At 39.6% G+C, this 22,037-nt stretch overlaps 1 protein-coding gene across 1 annotated transcript; it reads left to right on the top strand.

Annotated features, from left to right (window-relative positions):
• Positions 1–1,355: 1,355 nt before the first annotated feature.
• On the top strand, positions 1,356–20,674 carry vstm4b (V-set and transmembrane domain containing 4b). Its single transcript, XM_044178810.1, has 8 exons — positions 1,356–1,528; positions 4,551–4,958; positions 14,003–14,056; positions 14,273–14,380; positions 14,624–14,657; positions 14,763–14,887; positions 16,524–16,588; positions 17,348–20,674. The coding sequence occupies exons 1-8, from the start codon at positions 1,477–1,479 to the stop codon at positions 17,471–17,473; spliced, it is 972 nt and encodes a 323-aa protein (XP_044034745.1). The 5' UTR covers positions 1,356–1,476; the 3' UTR covers positions 17,474–20,674.
• Positions 20,675–22,037: the final 1,363 nt, after the last annotated feature.

The following is a 22,037-nucleotide window of genomic DNA, read 5'->3' as shown; positions in this document are numbered from 1 at the left end:
TCATTGTTTTGGTTTTACAGCCCACAAACTCTGTTTTTAGCTAAAAAGCTCTGATAAAACAATGCACTACCTGCCCAGCACCAAACGGCAGACAAAGTTAGCATCTGGCTGGTGAAGAAATTCGAACCTCTAGCAAGCTAGCCAGATATTTTCCTCAGGAGTTGGTGGAGACCAAAACAGAGCTAAAAGGAGAATAAATATTGGACTTACATTCCTCAGGTGGCCAGAAACACAACAATGTGTCTGCCACCAACCGGTCATGCGGTGTGATGTTTTTAGCATGTCGTGGAGTTTCTCTTCCATCAGAAAAATCAGTTAATGCAGCTTTAAGATTCAATTTACATATATTTTACCCACTTTCCAGCAAGTGGAGTGGTCTAGCTGAGTTTTGTGCTGCAAAATTGTATTTCTTTCTGATGTACAACATTAAGGAAAGAGCTGTGTGTAGAATTGATAATAAGCAGGAAAAATGCATGAGCAAGGACACGTACACTGTGTTTAGAGCCCTCATTTGGTGAATCCCACACCACATTTTGTACTAAAAGCTGAAGGTTATAGAGCTTTGGTAAAATGGGGACTTCTTTGTCAAGGAAACAGCCATGTTTGTCAAACTGTCGCCAGACTAGAAGCACTTATGAGGCCCCGCAGGCCGTCTCCTTTATTATCTGTAAATCAGAAGTGTCCCAGATCTTCACAGCACTGCTCTCTGAGGTTTGATAAAAGCCAGCAAAGTGTCCCAAAAAGCCTGAGCTGACAGACTGTTGTACAAAGATTCACTGTGGGATCCTGTTACATGAGATGTGGCGAGATAGATGTAGACACACACACAGACCTACACACACACACACACAACGATTGAACTAATATGGGGTTTGAGGACCAATTCTGAAAGCAGGATGACCAACCACTAGAGGAAACTCTGGGATAAAAAATGCAAAATTCATCTGCTAAAAATGTGGGCCACAGAGATGCCCACAGACTGCAACCCCCCCACCCGTCTTTGTCAGCATGTGTGTGTGTTCCAAAATAAAAGCCCTGACTTTGGTCTGCGCCCGCTGTCCTCTACAGCTGGATGTGTGATTTGCTCGGCGTCAATCTCAACAACACACCCCTCCATCCTGCACAGGAAATTATATTTCCCACTCACTTGCCAGAAGCAGAGGTGTGTGTTTGTGTGTGTGTGTGTGTGTGTGTGTGTCCTCGCACATGCTCACCTGTCTGTATCTGTCTGCTCTCCGTGCATGTGCATATGTTTGTGTGTGGGCACGTGAGCCTGCCAAATGTGTTTTCACTGTGTGTGAGAGAAGGGGGGAGGGGCAGAGGGAGGTTCTGGGTAGAAACAGAGCGTCCAATGTTTCATATTACACTCCTTGGCTGGGGGAAAAAAGGAGTAGAAGAAGAGAAGGAGGGAAACCTGGGGCTTCTTTTCTTCAGAGGCATTTAACTTGAAGTTTATGGAGGCTGCAGCCGTGGAAAATGAAGATCTCCTCTGTGGTCTTCGCTCTCCTCACTCAAGCACTGCTTGAAGGTAGGAAAAGTTTATTTTGCTTCATACTAAAGTGGATGTGGTGGAGAAAAAAAGGTTTTCCACTATTTTTCAGAGAAGCTTTGCAGAAAACATCTGAGAATCAGAGAGGATGTGATGGGCGATGAGATGGAGAACAATCTTTTTGGTAGATATGATGATCTGTTAACTAAAACTTCTATATACACATATGTCCAGTTTCTGCTGAAAAAATATAGTTCCAAGTAAGATTGCAAGGTATGTTGGCAAGAAATGTTTATCAAAGTCGCATGTGTTTGCAGAGATGACAGGGACTTCCAAAGTGAAAATTGGTGGTTATCCTGTGAGTGTTTGAAAGGTCTGAAAGTTTGCAGTTTTGCTTCTACATTAATTTATGGTGATTTCAGTGATCTTCTGTCAAAACGGATTATTCATTTTAACAGTTTGAATCAACATGCAACACCAAAACAACACTTTTCAGCCACTCAACTACGTTTTCCTTGTTTTGTTCTGTCACTCAAAACTAAATGAAAGACAAAACTGTAAAAATGGCACTGATTTTAATTACTTGCTGAGCTGAAAGCATTTGAGTTGTGTGACAAAAAAATGCTTGCGTGCAGTGGAAAGTGTGGATTTTGAAATAGGGAAAAAAACAGACATACAACATACATTGTCATGCAACTCCTGCAGCAGTAATGTTTGTTCCTCAATATTCATCCAACGTATGTAGTCACGTTGCCAAAAACAACACGGCTGTCAGTGTGACTGGGAAGAAGGCTGTTGAGCCACAAGAAACCCGCTAGAGATGTGGACTGTATGGATTTCAGATATGACGTATAGCTTTCATTTGTGGTACAAATATTCACTGTATTTGTTTTGCTGATTGTTATTCTTTCATGCTGCTTTGGTGATCAAGAGAAGTTCAAGTCAGCCATAGTCAGGCAGACATTAGACACTTTTAATCTTTAAACTTTACTGTGATTTCTTTACATTCTTGTTAATTGTTAAATAATTAGTTGTAAAGACACTCAAATTTGAAGTGTATCAATTACATTTTTCCCCCTCACATTTGCAACAGATCTGACACCATACAGAAACTTTTAAACTGATCTGAACTAAATGAATATGTGGTGAATCCCAAACTGAATCCCGTAACAGGACAGCCTATCTTTGACTTGACATTATTTTGAGCATTTTTAGGACTTCCCGTCCATGTTGGCTAAAGAGTTGTAGCAATGAACAGATCCTTCTTGACCATAAAAAAAAGTAGTGAGATAATGAAAACATTGTCAAGTTTGAACATCTCCAGTTTCATGACAACTGAGCAAACATCATCTGCTGTTGAAGACAGTCTGTCATACAGTCAAAAGCTCCAGAGCAAGAAGAAGTGGACCGTGAGTGGAGATTGTTTAGTCAACTGCTGTATCCAAGGTCAAGAATCACTGATCTGTTTAAACAGGGATTTCAGTATTGCTATGAAAACTCCTAAAACCTGCTATTTACCTCAGACAAATATTATTATTAGTCTTTTTCTGTAAAATTTCAAATTTAATGAAATCAACTATTATTTTGTAATTTACCATGTATTAGATTCGATTTTACAGTGGAATCAATTTAAAAATCCAAACAATCACATTTAAATCCATTTCAGAACTTACCATAAGTCTTGAGGCTTAAAATAATAAGCTAAATGTTCACTAAATGCATCAAATGAAGATAGTTAAGGAACTGTTATTTTAGGAACCATACTTCTACATGTGAATTGTATTTGTATTTACAGTCTCTTTAAAGCCCTTTTCCATGATCCATACGTGTTACATGTCTTTATGCACGTTTGACAGACTACGTCCACACTAATGTGCAAAAATCTGAATTTGCCATTTACATGTGAAAATGACTCGAGCCCAGACTAGTGTTTTCAGGTCATTTTCGAGAAAAAATCTGTCCACAATAAAAAATTAAACAATAGAAAAGCTTTTTCCTCTTCTTTTGGTTGGCAAACAACACGTTTGTGTCATCATCTGGCAGATAGTGGGAGTGGTATTGATATGGCTTTAAAAGTCACCTGTTGTGTAAAGACATAACCAACAGCTGACATCTTTTTCAGCTTATAAGGAATTGGATATGATCAGATATGGGATATAATATATAACATAGATCATCCAAACATCTTGCCCCAAATACAAATTCTAAAACTAGAAGAGTGCAGATCTCCGCCAGGCCTGGTATCACCAAATGGCGTATGAATAACACGCCATTTAACGTGTTTATATAACTTAGTCAGTCATTAGTTAGTGACTAACTAAGTCATTAGTCACTAACTAATGACTTCATTTATAGTCCTAAGTCATTTTGCATGTTATCCAAAAAAGCATTTTCCCCATAGACCACCATAATAAAAGAGACATCTGTAAAACTGTTGACAGGACACCACGAACTGCAAACATGGTGAATTATGACTCTGAGGTTTTATATCTGTAAAACTTTCCTCGAGCCGAGAAAAGCGATTTAAAAATCTGTGACATCATCACAATGTAAAGTCCATGGGCTGAGCGGGAACTCGTGGGCGGGGCCAGTGGGAGAAACACTATTGTGCGTATACGCCGGGAAGTAAGAAACTAGTAAGAGAAACTTTTTTGGAGTATGCGCCAGGCGAGCAATTCTTATTGGACTGAATAGGCGCCATTTTTGGGGCCGGTATCCAGTTCTAATATTGCATCCATTGTGTGAAACCAAAAGTCAGTGTTGACTTATTTTAACTTACGTACGTAACTTAACTGACGTAACTAACATACTTACCTACCGGCCGGTTAAGAGGAGTGACTAGTCAACAGTCAATGGCGGTATAAAACAGAGCAGTCAATAAAATAGGTTTTTCAAAAATTGTGAATCACCGCAACCATGAGAGGTCCTTGAGCGTACAGTTATAAATGTGCACAAAAAAGTCCAGTAGTATGAGAGATTAGCCGCGGACAGATACACACACACACACAACCAAACGCTTACGTCTGGCGGAGATAATAACGTATAAATCTTGCTTCTCCAGATTTGTGTTCGGCCATCAACGTCACCATCACCCCTTCCCCATTCACGGTGGCCCAGGAGGGTCAAAATATCACACTCACCTGTGTTGTGTCCCAGCGGCGCCGCAACGCTGCTCTACCAGTGGTGAAATGGACCTTCCTGCCAGCAGGCACAGACCGGACAGAGGACGAACTCCTTATCGCCCGCGTCAACATGAGGAAGGCCCGTTTCTATGGCAACTACACAAAGAGTTTCCCGTGGCCCAAACTGAAGCTGACGGTGGTAAAGCAGGGGAAGATCTTTGACCTGCTAATCTTGAATGTGTCCGAAGGGGACAGGGGGCTCTACATGTGCCGGGTGCAGGAGTTTAAAAAGCACCAGGACCGCTGGAAGGCCTCAACAAACTGCACCGCCGCTACTGAGCTCAGAGGTGAGGGCTGGACTTATTGTTTTTTTTTCTTACCCTGTCCTTTCCTTATCACTGGAAGATTTGCCAAGCAAGCGCTCTGTGAGCATCACCAAGTTGCAGAGAAGCCGTTTAGGCCAAGACCACCTTAGTGGAGTCAACACTGAAGCCATGCAGGAAACAGCGAACACACCTTTGTAAATGTAAAAATAGTGTTTATGGAGTCATTTTAGTGAAACACTTAGACATGAAAGCTGGTGTAGTTTGCGCCTTCACAGAGAGCAGAGGGCATGGTCAGCTTGGATTCATGTAAAGTTAGAATGGATTCCAACAGCGACAAGTTTTTATGTGAGACAAAATCTTTTAAAGAAACCCAGTTTTCCACTGTTCACATATATGCTTAGTATGTTCCAAACACTCATACAGTATTTTGCCAAATGACTAAGCCAGGATAGAGTTGTTCAGACCAATGGAAGAACAGGACATGGGTGCAACCACAGCTTTTCACCAGTTCGATGGTGTATCTAGCCAAATTTAGGAAAAATATGACTCAATACTAAGCTAAGTCAAACAAAAATGGCCATTAACAACTCAGTATGATGTACCACTTTACTTGAGGAAACACAAAAATAGTAAATAATACATATAAATAATGATTATGATTGGTTATTGGTATGTGCCATTAAGCAGCTGCTCCAGAGTTAATCAGGAATGATTCATTAGAAAATCAGTTTGTACAGATTCACAGAAATCTCTGAACTAGTCATTAGATACTGGTTCATTTACATAACTTTTGACAAAAACTTTGAGTTGAAACGCCACATAGGGTTGCTCAGTATGCAAACAGGGTCTCAAGTTAATAAAAAGCAAAGGAAGCAAATCTCTTTCTTCGATGCGCGTTAAGCTAGCATATTAGGAAAAAGTTTGGGTGATTGACCCATTCAATTGTCATAGGTTCTCTGCGGATTGCCGTCGAACAGCTGACCAACCTGTCATCCAATCGAATGCCACCTTTGCAAGCACTTGCGTGAAGCTGGATTTAACAGACAAAATTGACGTTCTGGTCTGGGCTAGACGTGACAGATGAGCTGCAATGCGTACTCTCGTCTACACCCCGTACCTTTTAGACATGGTGAGTTCAAATGAATGTCAGTGTCAGCCTATTGTGCTTAAAGACTTTTAAGCAGCATAGCCGTGATTGTAGTCTAAAATGTTCTTTCATAACTCTTCATTCAATATCCTGCCTTTCATTCCTGTCTGACAATGTCTGCTCCAATTCTTGGTGGGAGAAACCAGTAGCTGTAGCCCAGTTTCACAATGACATCATTGCTTTTAATGGTGCAGGGCGGAGACTTGACAGCTAATTCTGCAACCACAACAGAAGCAATGACAAATGCTGTTTTGATAATAGTAAGACCGCAAAAACACAGATGCCAGGTTTGTCTGCAGAGATCTCTCATGGCCAGCAGCAGAGAACTGTTACTGCTATTGCCCAGCTGGGAACACATGAAACTGTCTGAGGCTTTCGCTGGATGTTTTTGAAAAAGAGCATGAATGCCCTGTTAACTCTCTCTCAGTAATTTAGGCCTCAAAAATATGACTGGATCTGCAGGAGAGGGAAGGGGTGTAACAACTCTTTGTGCCACCACATTTTTGTCAGTAATTCTGTCAAATGCCTCCAAATGGGGCATGTGGATGTTCATACGTTCATAGGCTTACAGAGCTAAAGAGGAGCCCCAAGTAAATTTAAATTGTGATAACAGTACACTGAAGATAGCAGAAAAAGTATTTGTCCTAGTGGAGCAGTTTTGTGTCTCCAGTAGTAGCATTTTCTCTGACCACAACTGGATGATGTAATTCATCTGGCTGAAGAGGCAGTGAAGTGGGTTCACTGAGTAAAAGCACTTTCCTGCTTTTGATTTGGGGAGGGGAAATGTCATTGGTTAGGAGCAAGTCTGGAGATAAAAGGATTCTCCATCGCATTAAGCTGCGGCTTTGACTGAGTAGATGATCTTGGAGAAAGAGCAGAGAGAGTGCGAGGTTTCGGTGCCACCGCTGGCACATGAGACGTTCACACAACGGAATGGATGACAAATCCACTGGTACCAGATACTGCCCAGAAATCCCTTCACTTTCATTAACCACACTTTTTCAAAGCTTTGTAATTTTTTCCTCCAAACTTTTCATTTGTGTCAGATTTTGAATGTAATTCTCATGTTCACCAACAGACATGAGGAGAGGATTTTTTTCTCCAACTTCAGTTAATTGATTGTTCACTAAGCTCCCCCCCCAGTTACTGTTACTACGCCGATCAAGCATTCTGTCCTTGCAAAATATGCAATTTACAATGATAATAAGACGATAATAACACTTAATGGCCACATAAATAATATTGTGCTAAAAGATTGAGGTAAAGCTATGTGTCCTAGGCAAAAAGTCAGCATTGTTCTTGTCTCACAGTGTAGAGCTACTTAGTCCTAGTATAATGACACTAGGACTAACCATCTACTCAGTCAGAGCCGCCAGTATGATAAGGATAAAAATAAGATCAGACTGATATATAATTCTGACATATCGCTGTTTGGTTTCTTAGCTTACATACTTCTAACCTTAGCCTAATCTCTGATAGCATCCAGGACTGGTTTCCACTCAGTGGTGAAGTAAAAATGTATTTTTTTTTTTTTACGTAGCCTGTAACCGTACGAACTAATGATAGCTCAGTTACTACTGTAAGTAGAGGCTAGTAATCCAGACATGCTAACATTTGCAGCTTATGTTAAAGCAGATAAACACACTGTTTAATCCATCCTTCACACTTCTGCTCTTGTGTTTTTGGCGTTGGATAGGCCAGACAAAAATGCACCACACTCCAAGCTCTTTATATGCTAAGAATCGCTCTTGCCAAAGCCCCATGCAGACAAATCCAGAGCTTGACAGACCTGCCATGCCTAGTTACGGTTGCTAAACTATGATTGAACAATCACAATTCAGGAGAGAGGATTAGGGTCAATTGCTTTGTCTTGTGTCTACATTTGTCAGTCAACCGGAGTTGGTAGTACTGAGATGTCCTCTTCTGTGTTTGCTTTTGTTAATGAAGTTTGGGTTTTTGTTAATGGTGATGCTAATGCTAACTATCCAGATTTTCTTTTATTTACTTGTAACAGACTGGAAATGTGTCACTTTATGTGTGCTTTTTTTCATGGCTGTATTGTGTTTCATCAAAGATCAGCAGAAAGCAGTTGGAGAGGCATTTATGTGAAATTATTGCTTTGAGAGTGGTTTATCTAAAGAATGAGTGCATCACAAAGTTTCATCCTTGCAAAAATCGAAAGACAATTCATCTTTTTCAAGCACATTGCTGTAGTACTGTCAGTATTCAACAACACTAGACCTTGCTCACCACATTTTCCATGGAAGCGCTCCTACAGGCTATGACTTTTGGGGTGTCCACAGCCAAGTCTGGGCCCGGGTAGACACGCAGTCCCTACCGAGAGCTGTTGACATTGGCCCTGACATGGAGTTTCCCTCCCAAAAGTAGAACAGAGAGTCCAGAGACATTCAGCAGAAATGGAACAAGAGATAGTTGTGCTGAGGAAGGTAAAGTTCAAATGTTTGTCTGCAGTGACAGTCGAGTGGGCAGCTGGCTCGTGTCTGGCTCTTAACCTTTCGTGGTCAAGGATGTGGAGAGCTATTTTCATCCAAGGAAGCGCCAGTCCATTGTGGTTTCAGAGATATTAATAACAAAAGCCTACAGCGGCATTTTTGGGTGAATACTGCAATTATGACATGAAAGGCAGTACATGTAGAAAATAAAACTACTATTTATTTTTCATTACACAACAGGAATGAAAGGAGGCCCAGAACACCTCCCTTGTTTAGCAGCCTTAAGACTACCTCCAAACACAGCTTTGCAGCCTTGTGTAATTTGGATATATTATATTATGTTATAAATGGATTTTGGTTTATTTTCTATTTCAAGCCCCACTTTGCTGCTTATACTTTCTGCTACATATGACTCCCCTTAATGTATGTGAATCCCTTTGCAATTAAATGAATAAACAAATATTTGAGATTGATAAAAGTCAGGTCTGAATTTCTTAATCCAAATCCCAGTCTGACTCATCAGAATCTGCTTCTGAAAATTTCCACATTTAATCCAACCTATTCATTGAAATCCACTCATAAAAGGTTTAAAAACGAATTCTGTGTGACTCTGTTAAACTGTACGGGTATAATTATTAAGAAGAATAAACTTTGGTGAATGGCGTCTTGTTGGAGCAGGGAGGACAATCACTTTTTGGTCAGTTTAAAGGTGTCTTCTGAGAGACAGATTTATGAAAGCACAGCCCGAGATATTCTGACTTTAAGTTCTTAGTGTGGATCTGGATCCTACATTTCCCATGATATAACTAAATAGCATCCTTTATTAGAACCTTCCTGCCTGGTAAATGCCAACATCTTTTAAACTACATGCCCCCAGTTTGTCATGCAGGCGGTTATAAACTTGCCCCTTTACACCTACACAAAGTTCAAGGACACAAAAATGAACTAAAAAGTTAAATTATTCAATTTTGTCACCATTTGAATTATGAGTTCTTAATACCAAACACTTTGAAATGCACCAGGGTCTAAGTTGGGTAATTGAAATGGACAACAACACTGGAAAAGTGCACTATTTCTTCCCAGTGGTCCAGCAGGCAGTGGTATTTCTGCCCAGTATCCACACCATCGGTTGACAGCTATGATAAACAACAGCTACACATCTGGGGGTTTAAACCCCTCTGGGACCATTACTCCTGGTCCCCACTTCACATGAGAAGCAGCAGATGACTGAGACTTTATGTGCACAAATGTGTGCGTTTGTGACGTCAAACTGATGGAATTCCTGTGTTCAGATAACATTAGGTGACCAGGTGTTTCCACAGTCTGTCTCACACAGAAAACTCTCATTACTGTACTTACTACTGCTATAGTAAATACATCCAGAGAGGTCAGAGGGTTTGGTAGAAAAACAGAGGGCAGATCACAGTGTGGACACAGCCTCCTCTTGGCACAAACAAGCTGAACTCTTATTATTTCTATAACACATGTGGGTGACTGCGAGTTAACAAGGGTTTTCTAAGAGGTACACGGATGTGGTTCATAAGAACACGGAACTCTGGGTATTCTACTGGGTGCTTCAAGAAAAAATGAAAATCCAAAATACTGCAGTTCTGGGTTTGTTTGTTTCTTTTAAGAAAAAGCTAAAAGTGGCATAAAAAGTGACAAATGAATAAGAAACCAACAATATAGGCCTATGTTTATTGCCATAATAGGGACACAGTGAGCAAATGTACAAAAAGATGCTAATTCTTAGAAGAAAAGATGCAAAGAGACAACAGGAAGTTAAAGGGTGGATTATTCAAAGCTTTGTTAAGACACACAATGCAGCTGTGTACTTTCATTCATCTCCAGTCATTTGTAATACAGTAAATTACAGCAGTGACTGATCATTATTCACTCCAGTCCATGTCTGTGTATTGATGTTTACAGTATTGGGTTTGTTGGGGCACAAAAAAGAGCCACAAATCTGAAATACAGTCAGCAAATGAAAGCAACTCTGTGGCTCTGATGAACAAAAAGTAGTTTGTTTCAATGTTTTTCCATTGTAGTCCGATGCAGTCTTCAGCCATTCAAAAGTTGCTGTAAAAAGAAGACTTTTTCTAGTTGAGGACAGAAGCCAGTTTTATGGCATACAGTACACCACATTTATCCCATTTCTGATTATTCCAACGTGTACAGCTGCTGCACCGACAGAGCTACACAGAACCCAAGGCAAACACACACCATAAACGTCATAAATGTTATCGAGATTTACGCTGTGAATAATTTACGGTGAAGGAGGGACGGGTCTTAAATTTAAATCATCTGCCATTTTAAACAAGTTAAAGGAAGTCTGTTTTAAATGATATTTCACCCAGAAACTGTGCACCCTACACTAATAGTGTTTGTGCCATACACCAATGTATTTACTGTAGTTTTACCACCGATACTATTGTCTATAACATACACTGGTGGTTTTAAGAAAAGACATTACAACATTGCTGTTATCATATAAAATATGGCTTTCAAACAAGCTTTGCAAATAACATAACAGCCAAACTACACGATGTAGACCACTGATGAGTCTATATAACACCACAAGTTCATTGTTATGGACACCTGCTGGAAGCTAACACATAAGATAAACTTTACTGTGTTCACTGAGTTTCAGTTTGCCTTTGATATTCTTTGCAAAATTTCTGATTTGTGTTAAGAAAAAAAAGCTTACATACAGTAAATAGTTTTTTAGTTACTTTGTAGTTAAACTCCAGCAAATCAGCATAGTCATGCTAATGTCCAACCTTGTTAGCTAGGCTAGGTAGCTTGATCAGCAACAATGTAAACAAATCTGAGACTTTTTGTGCTGATAAAGCATACAGCTTACATTTGCTGTCAACTCCTACAACAAACCAAGCTATTTGACAAAACTATAGCCCAGCTAGTAAAACTGATTCAAAAGGAATGAAAGGCACTTCATCTTCTTTTGTCCATGTCATTTGCCATTTAAACTGCAAACCTATTCATATTTACAAAATACATATTTGGCAAAAAATAAACATAGTTTTAATAAATGTTATCCTATAACAAAATGAGCACTTTGACTGTAGATCCAGCATTTTGAAGAAAGTATTTGCTAGGATTTAATCTTAGCTTTCTCAGAACTGCAGGCTTAGCAATAAATATCCCACTGCTTTATGTGATGTCTGATAGTTTAAGTCATGCTCAGGCTGCTCTACACAGCTTTAGCACTAGCAGTAAATCTAATTTAATTTTTTCTCTAATGAAAGTTGTGAGTGGGAGGTCCTGGGTGTTCAATGAAATCGTTATCTTTCAGAGTGCATCCACTTCTTTATATATCTATTTCCCCATAACCAGCAGAAAATACCTTCTTCGCCTTCTATTCACCTGTAGATGGAGGGATTGAAAATGTCTTATTTGTTTTAGTACACACTTGCTTCTGTGGTGCTGCAGGAATTCTGTATCAAAAGGAATTGATTTGAAAAATTAAGTCTCACACTTTTTTCAGCTATCAGAAGGAAGGTTTTGGTTACTACATGGTTGAAAGACAGTAGATTTTTGATTTAGATTTTAGAGTTTTAGGTTTCGATACTCTAGTTGTATTGTCTAGAGTACTAATGCAGGTTCAATGCACTCCACGTAATAGCTCCTGTGTGTAGATACATTTTGGAATCATCTGGAGCATGCTTATAGTAAGTTTGTCAGTCAGTCAGCTCGCAGCAGAGCCAGTCTGCCTGTGGGAAAGTCTCCAGCCGGCGTGGCGAGCCTGCCTGTCGTCAGCTGCTGGTGGTTTGGGGTATTTCAAGATGCCCTGGTGGGTGTCACTTATGAGCTTCCTACCACCAGCTCAGCAAGAGTACAGCGGTGTTAAGACTACTGTGGTCAGATGGGGTGGAGAAATGAGAAAGTGTGTGGGGCGAGATTTCAGGTTGAGTATGGGAAACATATTTTCTCAGCTATTTTGGACACAAGCAGCACGTAGCTGGGATTCTCATTACACAGATTAAGGCTGCATTCACAGGCCTTTGATTCCCCATTGGTGCTCATATTTGATTTTTGGGATGTAACAGTTATCTACTCTATGTTGGGATGTCCAAGCTATATCTATCAAAGATCTCTTCATTCTCGTTATAGTGTGCACTTTAAAGTTTTGTCTGAACTGACTGTTCGCTAAATCCTTCCCTCAAACATCTATATTGTCCAGTTAATGCTTAACAACCGTAATTAGGCATGGAAGGTCTGTCAAGCAGTTTGATATTACATTTTTTTCTGATAATACTTTACTATAATACAAGGGCTAATTAACTTTACCCTGAATACAAAAACAATCCTGCTCCTTTAAGTCCATGATTTATAGCCTACAGGGATAACTGGTGAGGATGCTAACTTTTTTGCTGTAAGCTTTAGCTTAAATCTGTTCTGCAACATAACAACTGGGTCATCAAATATCATGTATGTAATCATCAAATGCATATTTTAATACCTTTTGCAGGGTTGTAATTTTATTCGAGCCAGCTAAGGCATTAAAAAGTCAACCAGAGACGGAGTTTCCAGCCAACTCATGGAGCTAATGTTAATTAGCTAGCTAGCTACATCTAATAAAATCTGCCAGCCAGTCATTTAAACTGGTCAAATCAACGGTCGCCAACTGAAAATGAGAAGTCTGCTTTTGTCTTCTTTTGTCTCAAGTCATGACCTTTGTTCCCGGGGTGCCTTGGTAGCCTAATGGTTAAGGCGTATACCACTTAACCACAATGTCTACAGTTCAATTCCTGGCTGGAAATGCAGAACTGATATGGGCAGGGCTTTGCGACTGAGGTGTCCTCACAAAGTTCAGTTATATTTGTTTTTCCAACGTTTGTTGTGTCTTGTTGTTCTCCACGATAACACTAGTTAGCTAAGCTGCTGTGGTGCCAACGTTTCAGCATCCGTCGCAGGCCGTGAATTTTACTTAGGCCTACTGCAATGGAAAACAGGGAACCTTCGTTTTTAAATACGAAATTTTCGAATGCCTGTAGATCAAATAGACTGGGATCTGAATGTTCCTGGCAACATATAGAAAATATATAGAATAGAATATATAACATATACATTTTAGGTGGGACATAGTCAAAATAGCACATGTTGCCTTGTTTTACCATAGCAGTTTGTTATGAAGATGAAAGAGAGGGTAACAGCCAGAGCATGGGTGGATGTGAGGTAAAAGTTTACGATGATGCATAACTCTAAACCAGCTGTTTGCATTAATGTCTGAGTTAATAAGCTATTTATCCTTTTTCATCCAGCAAAAGTTAAGGTTGAGCCCAGAGACAGGATCAGGCAGGGGAGGAGGCCAAACTTTGCTCGTTGTCTTCCTACAATTAACTTTATTTAAACTCTAGCCAACGTGTAATCAAGCGGCAGGGAGGGCACAGTGATGACTACGGACTTTACATGCTTCTCCTCTCTCTCTGTCTTTCTCCATGTAGTGCATGTCCTACCAGCCACCAAGGCCAAAGAAAGCCTGTGGAGCTTGTTTGAAGGTAAGTCGTGTGTTTGAGTGTGTATTTGTGGTGGACTGGCATTGTATAGTCCTTGGCAGGCAAAAATAGCCCAACCCAAAGGATATAGTACAGTGCCTTAAATAGCTCAGCAAAGCATGTACTTTTTTCCCTTCAGATTTTTGAGTAGAGTCAAGCAATAGGCACAAGGCTGAAGCACTGTTGGACTAATATGTGTGTTCTTTTTTTGTGTTTCAGATGTGTACCTGTGTGCAGTGCTGATCTGCTCAGTGGGTCTGCTGTGTATGTGCATGTTCACAGTGACGGTAACCTGCCAGTACATACAGAGGAAGCAGAGGTTAAAAGGTTAGCAGCAACATCAAGATAACTCTCCACTGACCTTTGACCTTTATAAATCTGGTTCTTATGTCTCCATTTTCTCTGTTATCCTGTTTCTTTTGTTGTCTCCATTGTTTTCTCCATCTTTTTCTCTACAACTCCTCTTGTTTTAAATAGAGTTAGGGCTTAGAAGTTTGCATTTTACTAAACTACAATAACCTTTGTCCCCACACCAGTTATTACATTTCTAAATGTGTTATATGTCTGCAGATAATTACCACTTGGTCAAAAGTCCTCAGAACAGGTAAGATTTTAGGGTGGCACACACCTCACACATAGCCAGAAAAGCTAACAAACACTCAAATGCTCTTAACTGCACTGAACCTCTGGTAATCTGGTCCCATTCCAGCTCAGGAGAGACAGTCACCAGTGTGGTCAATGTGTCTCCTGCTCTGCCTAAGAAGGAGAGGAGGTACAGGAAGAAAAGGAGCAGAGATTACCAAGAGGAGATACCACCAGAGATACCAGCAAAAGGTAAACAAGAGTGTCTGGGTGCATTTACACCTACAGTTTTGTCTAAAACTTGTTGAATGGACTGAATGCTACATTTTTGTTTTCTGATTTGTTTAGACTAACTAAACTGTCCAATCACAGGTGAACCACGCCTTGTCAACAAAAGACACATGACTCACAAGTAGCTCATTTATTGTACATCCTTCCAAGAAGAACACCAGCAGAAACAGCTGAGCATGAGCTTTAGTCTAAACTGAGGTTTAACTCTTGGTTTATTTAGTTCTGCTTGGCTTTGCAAACATGAATATGTGCTGGCATTAAACGTCAACATCCACCCCTTCCACATATAAAGTCTTGAGTTAGCAAGTTAGGGTAGCATGTGGAATTTAGTGCATCATTTTCTCACTGAAAGCAAAAAAACACAAGTTATTTTGATTTTGTACATAGTTATCATGTTGTGATAGAGCTCCCAAATCCCTACATTTCTTCCAAACTCACTGTTGATATTTAAAAATTTTAGTGGGAACTGTGTTGACAAGGTCATTCTGCTGTTTGGGGCTTCTTAATGCTGACCTCGCTGATGGTTGCTGTTTTTTGCAACTGATGTTAATTTTGTTGTTTTGTTTGTTGTTGAGCAGTATTAATTGATTTTTGTTTTTGGCCACTTGGGGGCAGCAGAACAACCTGTAAACACAACATTTACATAATATCACTGTATAAAAACATTACGGGGAATGTGTTAGCAAATAATTGCCTTATTACACATCCAGCAGACACCAAGCAACATTAGCCTTCATTAGCATTCAAAGCTCACTAATTAACACGTTGTTGCTTTAATCAGTACAAAAAGCTGTGTAAAAACGCCAGTTCGTCCAGGCAACCAGCTGAGACTCCAGGAACTGGAGAAATCGTCTGGCACATACACTCCGTAAAACAAACTTCATTTTTACACTTTGGTTTTTATACAGATGAAACAAACAAGATATAACATTAATTAGTGATCTTTGGAGGTGCTGGTTGGTGGATTTTGTTACTGTTGGACAGAGCCAGGCAATCTGTTTCCCACTGTTTCCAGTCATGCTAAGTTAAGCTAACTGGCTGATAGCTTTAGCTTCATATATACAGTACAGACATAAGAGTCGTATCAATCTTCACATCTAACTTGCAGGAAGAAAGCAAATACGTGTAATTTCCCAAAATGTCAAACTATTCCTTTAAATTGCAAGCCATAAAACCAAAACATTAAGCTGAAAGATGCTAAAATACTGTAAAACTGAGAGGGACAACATCACCACTAGAGGCAACCTTACTCACATTACACAGTTATTTGATCCATTGTTAATATAATAATACAGACTAGTGCAACTTTAAGCCAAAGAGGTGAATGGTACTTGTGTATTATTCAGAGCTCCACTCAGAAAACCAATCACTTTAGAAGTGGGATTGAATTTTATATATTAGAACCAATAAGGGCCTTGAAACATTTCTTACTATACTCTGAATCGCAGTATCTGTCTAAGCACTAGGTGAAGGGAAGCACATGTCAAGTTTGTAGTTATGATGGAGAGGTCTGGTTCTTGTTGCACACATAAATACATATATTACATTTGCTAAACAGATCTCTGCAAAACCACTAACATTTGTTTTGTCCCCGCAGCTCCCATTGGAGACAAAACACGGAAACCCAAACTTTTAAAACCACAACCAAGGAAAGTAGTGCTGGTGAGTGCAATGCATGCCCTTTTTTACACTGTTTACTTTAATCATAGTTCTTTATTGTTGTCAAATAATCAATAATAATGTGTGGCATATACAGTTTATCACTTTGGAGAAAACCCATCTAACAGTACACATGCACATACATTGGTACCTTTCGTCTAAAACCTACCATACCAAGCAAGGCATTCATAGTGACAGCCTACCATTCTTATTGTCCCATATATAATGGAAAGCAAACCAAAATGTGATAGGAATGCCTGTAAGTTCCAGAAAATGTCATAAAATGTGCCACATAACCCAGGTTTAATTTTGTAATTGTCACTGGAATGAAGTGGCTCTGTGGCAACTTGGCATTTTAATGGCACATAATGCGGCAAGAGGTTATTGAATTTTGGCAACCTCAATCCAGGAATCCTGTAAGGTGACGCCTGCTCACATTTACCAAACCAATGCTGTAAAGCAGAAACAGAGGGAAAAGGAGAGGAGAGAGGAAAACACCTAACTTTTCGGAGTCTAGCTTTCTCTGCACAAAATACGTGCTAACTGCAGTTTAGGGATTCAGTTTTAACTCAGTTTAGAAGATTTCTTGTCTGTATTCATGACATGAACTCTTAAGCTTAAGACTAATGAGTGTGACATAAAAATCTTTCTCAACCTCCCTGCTCATTTTCTAACCACTGATACCACTTCCCTCCTTTGCTATCTCCCTCTCCACCATCATTATCTTCCTCCGACCTCTTTCTCGTCCATGTCCGTGTCCAGCCGAAGATAGTGGAGGAGAATCTAACCTACGCAGAGCTGGATCTGGTGAAACCGCTTCCGGAAACCAAGGCATCATGCGGCGGCACTGTGTACGCTCAGATTCTGTTCGGGGAGCAGCAGCTATGAGAGAAACACACTCACACACCACTAGTAACTGTGCCTTGTGTAAAAAGTATTGTCTATTTATAGTCTGTATTATTTTGTATTCAAATAGTTTGTGAAGGGCAAAATGTGTAATGTTTCACAATTATTGTACATATGATTTAATATTTTCTTTGATATTTTCTTTTATGAGACCAAGATGCAAAAGGAAATGTTTTGTATTTGAGTATTTCATGTATAATTTTTCTTTTGCACCCATGTTTGAATCCTGTGTAGCTTAAACTGGGAACACAATAGAAGACTATGGTGCTGATTTAGACCAGACATGTCCATCATGACAATTGGAGGGGAGATTGAACAGGCTAATCTGAGCCTTCCCGTTCATATCAAACAGGTTTCATTAGGTATTTGCAACCAGATTTCAGCAGGTTAACGTCCTGTGGTGCGTGGTTATCAGCCATTGAGAGAAGTTTGCCCAGGGGTGAGGTGAAGTGAGATTTTGCTTTGCTTTACCATCTAATACGAATAATGCTGTAATCTTTATGGTTGATTTTAAAGAAACAATTAGACATTTTAGGGAATGTTTATTCGCTTTCTTGCAGAGAGTTAGATAAAGCAATTGATACCACTCTCATGTCTGTGTGTTAAGTATGGAGCTAGAACCAGGAGGTGATTAGCTTAGCATAAAGAACGGAAGCAGGGGAAAACAGCAAGCTTGGCTCTAACTACCTAGCTTGTTAACATGGCTAGGGGAAGTTACGTGCTGTAACTGTTTCTTGATGAACGGCTCCTAGTTGTTGTTGTTTGCCATGAAAAAAAACACAAATTGTTGTTTTTACATTTCTGCATGCATATGGATAAAACAAACAAGATACAAGGTGTAAATCAGTGAGCTTTAGAGGTGAACTTTGGAGAAAACCAGGTTAGCTATTTACCCCTACTTCCACTCTTTCGTACTTTCCCAAGCTAAGCCAATTGCCTCCTGGCTCTAGCATCAAATTTAATGTACAGACATGCGGGAGGTATATCGATCTAAGCTCTTTCCCAAAATGTCGCACTATTCCTTTAAAATCATAAATACACATTATTCTGGATGCACTTTAATAAAATGAAATACATAAAGACTCACTTACTGTGACATCCTTATGTCTGTGACATTTCTTAAGTCAGCCGGTTAAACTCACTTACAGAGTGAATTGTGGGAAACCCACTCTGGAGTAAGCAGATTTATGAAGGCGAGACAAAGCAAATTAAAGACATCCGTTGTTATGGATGTGAATCAGTGCATTTTCAAATGTGATTTACTTCTAGTGTGTTCCCAGCATTGTCTGCCTTACAACATCTGTGTTCAGCCTGTTTTTGTGTGTCAGGCAGTAGTTTATAATGACCACAACTCCATAGAGTTGATATTAAAGTAGCGATTAGCCCCCCAACCTTCCCCCAAAGGCAAGTATGTGAGACCATGCGAGCCCTTTCATCTGGTGCCAACATCAACTTAACAGGCTGTTAGCGACACACACACTAACTAATATACATACATACAAGGGTGGAGTTACATGTACGCTTAACATCCTTCTAGGTTCAAATACACAAAGGCACATACTATAAATCCAAAAGACTGCAAGCAGTTGTAACACCTGATCTAAAAACAGGGACAAACTGAGACTTGTGTTGGTACTATAACATTAATGTAGGTCATAGTTTACTTCAAATCTAAAAGTGATTTTGTTGTTTGAGATGCGATAAGAGCTAGAAGCCATATCAGCTGTAATCCCACATACCTTTGCACGGTCTCCTTGCTTTCTCACTTTCCACGAATCTGAGTGTGAAAGCGCTTAGGCCTCTTTTTCCATTTGATGATCCTCTGGATTCAGGCATGGAAAAGCAAAGGAGAGTTTTTTAAACAGTGAACTTGAAACCCAGACACAAAGGCACCGGATCCCTCCCTTCCCCCAAGACTTCCACTATCTTATGTGAAGTAATCCATGAAGATGGAGCAGTGGTGGAAGAAGTACTGAGATCTTAAGTAAAAGCACCAATACAACAATGTTAATGTACCTCATTACAATTAAAAGTCCTGCATTCAAAATCCTACTTAAGTAAAAGTACACAAGTATATTAGCACAAAAAGTGGAACCACTGCTATATTCTTTAATAATATGTTGTATTTCATAAGCTTATTAAATGTTTATTATGTAAAATCTTAATCTGTAAAGTAACAAGTATCTCTAAAAAAAACAGTGGAGTAAAAAGCACAATATTTCCCTCTGAAATGTAGTGGAGTAAATGTACTTAGTTACTTACTTACTCCACCACTGAGATGGAGCCCTTCACAAATACAAGTTTCACTTTCCGCTGTATGCTGATGTCCATGTAAACGTTAGCTAAACCCGCTTTTTATCTGCTAACCAGTAGTTTGAGAGAGTATTTAGTCACTTGAGTAAAAGGATTTGACTCTCCTGTAGAATTAACTTATATGTGGCATTTGCTTTAGAGTTATGTAACAACTTTGCTAGCTAACAGCTGATATAAACATGAAATTGACTGGATTGGTGAGATGAAAGAGTCAGTCGCCAGTCACAAAAAGATGGAAGTTATACATCTCTGTTGGAAAATGTTGAGAAAGTCAAGTTGTATGATTGTACTGTCATTCAGCAGTTGTAGCCCAAAAGCTGACTTCCAATATGGCTGCCAGTCACTTGAAAAATCCCAACAAATACAGCACAGGACAGAGGTTTCTAGCTATCACTGCAAATGTATAATAACATTTTTACAGCAAGCTGGTGGCTGTGAATTTTAACATTCTTTGTTCCCCTGCCTATATATTACATTTCAATTCAAACCACTATCGACCTCCATTTGTCACCATTCCAATTTTCCATTGTTGTTCTCTTGTGTATATTTCAGTTGCACAGTGTGTATTATCCATATATAAAATGACTGAAAGTGACCTTTCAGTGGCGGGCAGAAGCGTCTTAAAAATGCCCTTAAACTGTGAAATGTAAAGTTTCTTCCAGACCACATTGTCCTTAATGGGAGTCTGCTAACTAGAACCGTGTGTGTGAATTGTGCCTCTCTGCTGTCTCCCTCTCTCTTTTCCCTCTCTCTGCCCACAACTGACCTCTGCATTCATCAACATTCCAGCATTTCTGCTCTTGTTCATTTTGTTCATTTCATCTGTACAGTGTGTATCAGTAAGTGAAATAAATCTAAAAGTGGATATGAGCAGTATGCTGCCAGAGATGTTTTTAGCCATGCTAGCGGCGTCGCTCTTTGGATGCCGATGTTTGGTGTGTCTGTCTGTCCATCACTTTGCTCCACAACTATTTCTCCACAACTACTGAACGGATTGCGATAATATTTTAAAGAGATATTCATGTCCCTCATAGGATGAACCCCTCTGACTTTGGAGATTCCCTGACTTTTCCTCTTGTGTCACCAGAAGGTCAAAAGGTGTCACTTGTCCTGTAAAATAACATAAGACATTCATACATACATTCTAAGACAATGTGTCTTAATGGCTTTGGTCATCCTCATCCACTTTTTTAATGTTCCCTCAGGATGAACAGAGATAACTTTTCATCTAGAGCCATCATCAGGTCAAAATTTTAATTTTGCCAAAACGTTGGCAAATACCTTCAAAACTAAAGACGTTACCATCAGCCTCAGATGTAGTTTATGTTTTGCGCTAATTAGCAAATGTTTGCATGCTAATATGCTAAACTAGGATGGTGATTATGGTAAACATTATACCTGCTAAACATAAGCATGCTAACATTGTCAATGTGAGCATGTTGAACTTCCCTGAAGAATTTTTTTTTCCTGTCTTTACACGCACCAATCAATTGGCCGCATTGTGCACATGAGGCACTGAAGTGGGCATGTATATTTAACCTGCCGGTTATACTAGCATTGTATTATGTGGAAATGATTAAGCATGACAAATATTGGACTGTTTTTCTATGTAGAAATGTTAAAATGGAAATGTATGATATTTTCTCTCAGGCACAAGGCGTCTGGCTTTTTTAAATTTAATTTATATGACATAAAGCTGATTCTCCTAATATCTAGTAGGTTTAAAAAGCTCTTCTCTTGGCCAAAGAAAGCTCATATACTATGGTTGTTTTTAAAGTTGGACCCTGTTTGTACCTTTCCCCATTAACTCCATGAAAGATGTATGGTCCTTGTTCAACCACTGAAAATATTTTGACTGATCTAATGAATCGGATTAAAGCGTATTTTAACTTAGGGCCCTGAACTCTACAGCAAGATATCCAATAAAATTGTGATCTTCATGCTTCCACGTATGCGTTCACTGTTAGGCATCAGTGAAAGCAATATCTATAGATCGCAGCTCAGATTCCTCTGCTCCAGTTATTTTTCATCTCTATGTTGACATTAAGAGGAGATATGAGAGGGGTGCGGCTGTTAGCAGCCTGGATGGGTGTCAGCTACTCTTGTGGTGGTGGAGGCGCTGTAATGAGAGAGGGGGAGATTTAAATGTTAGGTTTAATTTACTTGCACCCTCCAAATTATTTTCGAAAGGAAAAGAGAGAGGAAACTCACTGTGTGCGTGGGACAAAGGGAA

The sequence above is a fragment of the Siniperca chuatsi genome, linkage group LG20 (assembly GCF_020085105.1).
Source record: "Siniperca chuatsi isolate FFG_IHB_CAS linkage group LG20, ASM2008510v1, whole genome shotgun sequence".
Lineage (NCBI taxonomy): Eukaryota > Metazoa > Chordata > Actinopteri > Centrarchiformes > Sinipercidae > Siniperca > Siniperca chuatsi.
Note: the sequence above shows the minus strand (reverse complement) of the source record. Positions and strands in the feature narration are given on the sequence as shown.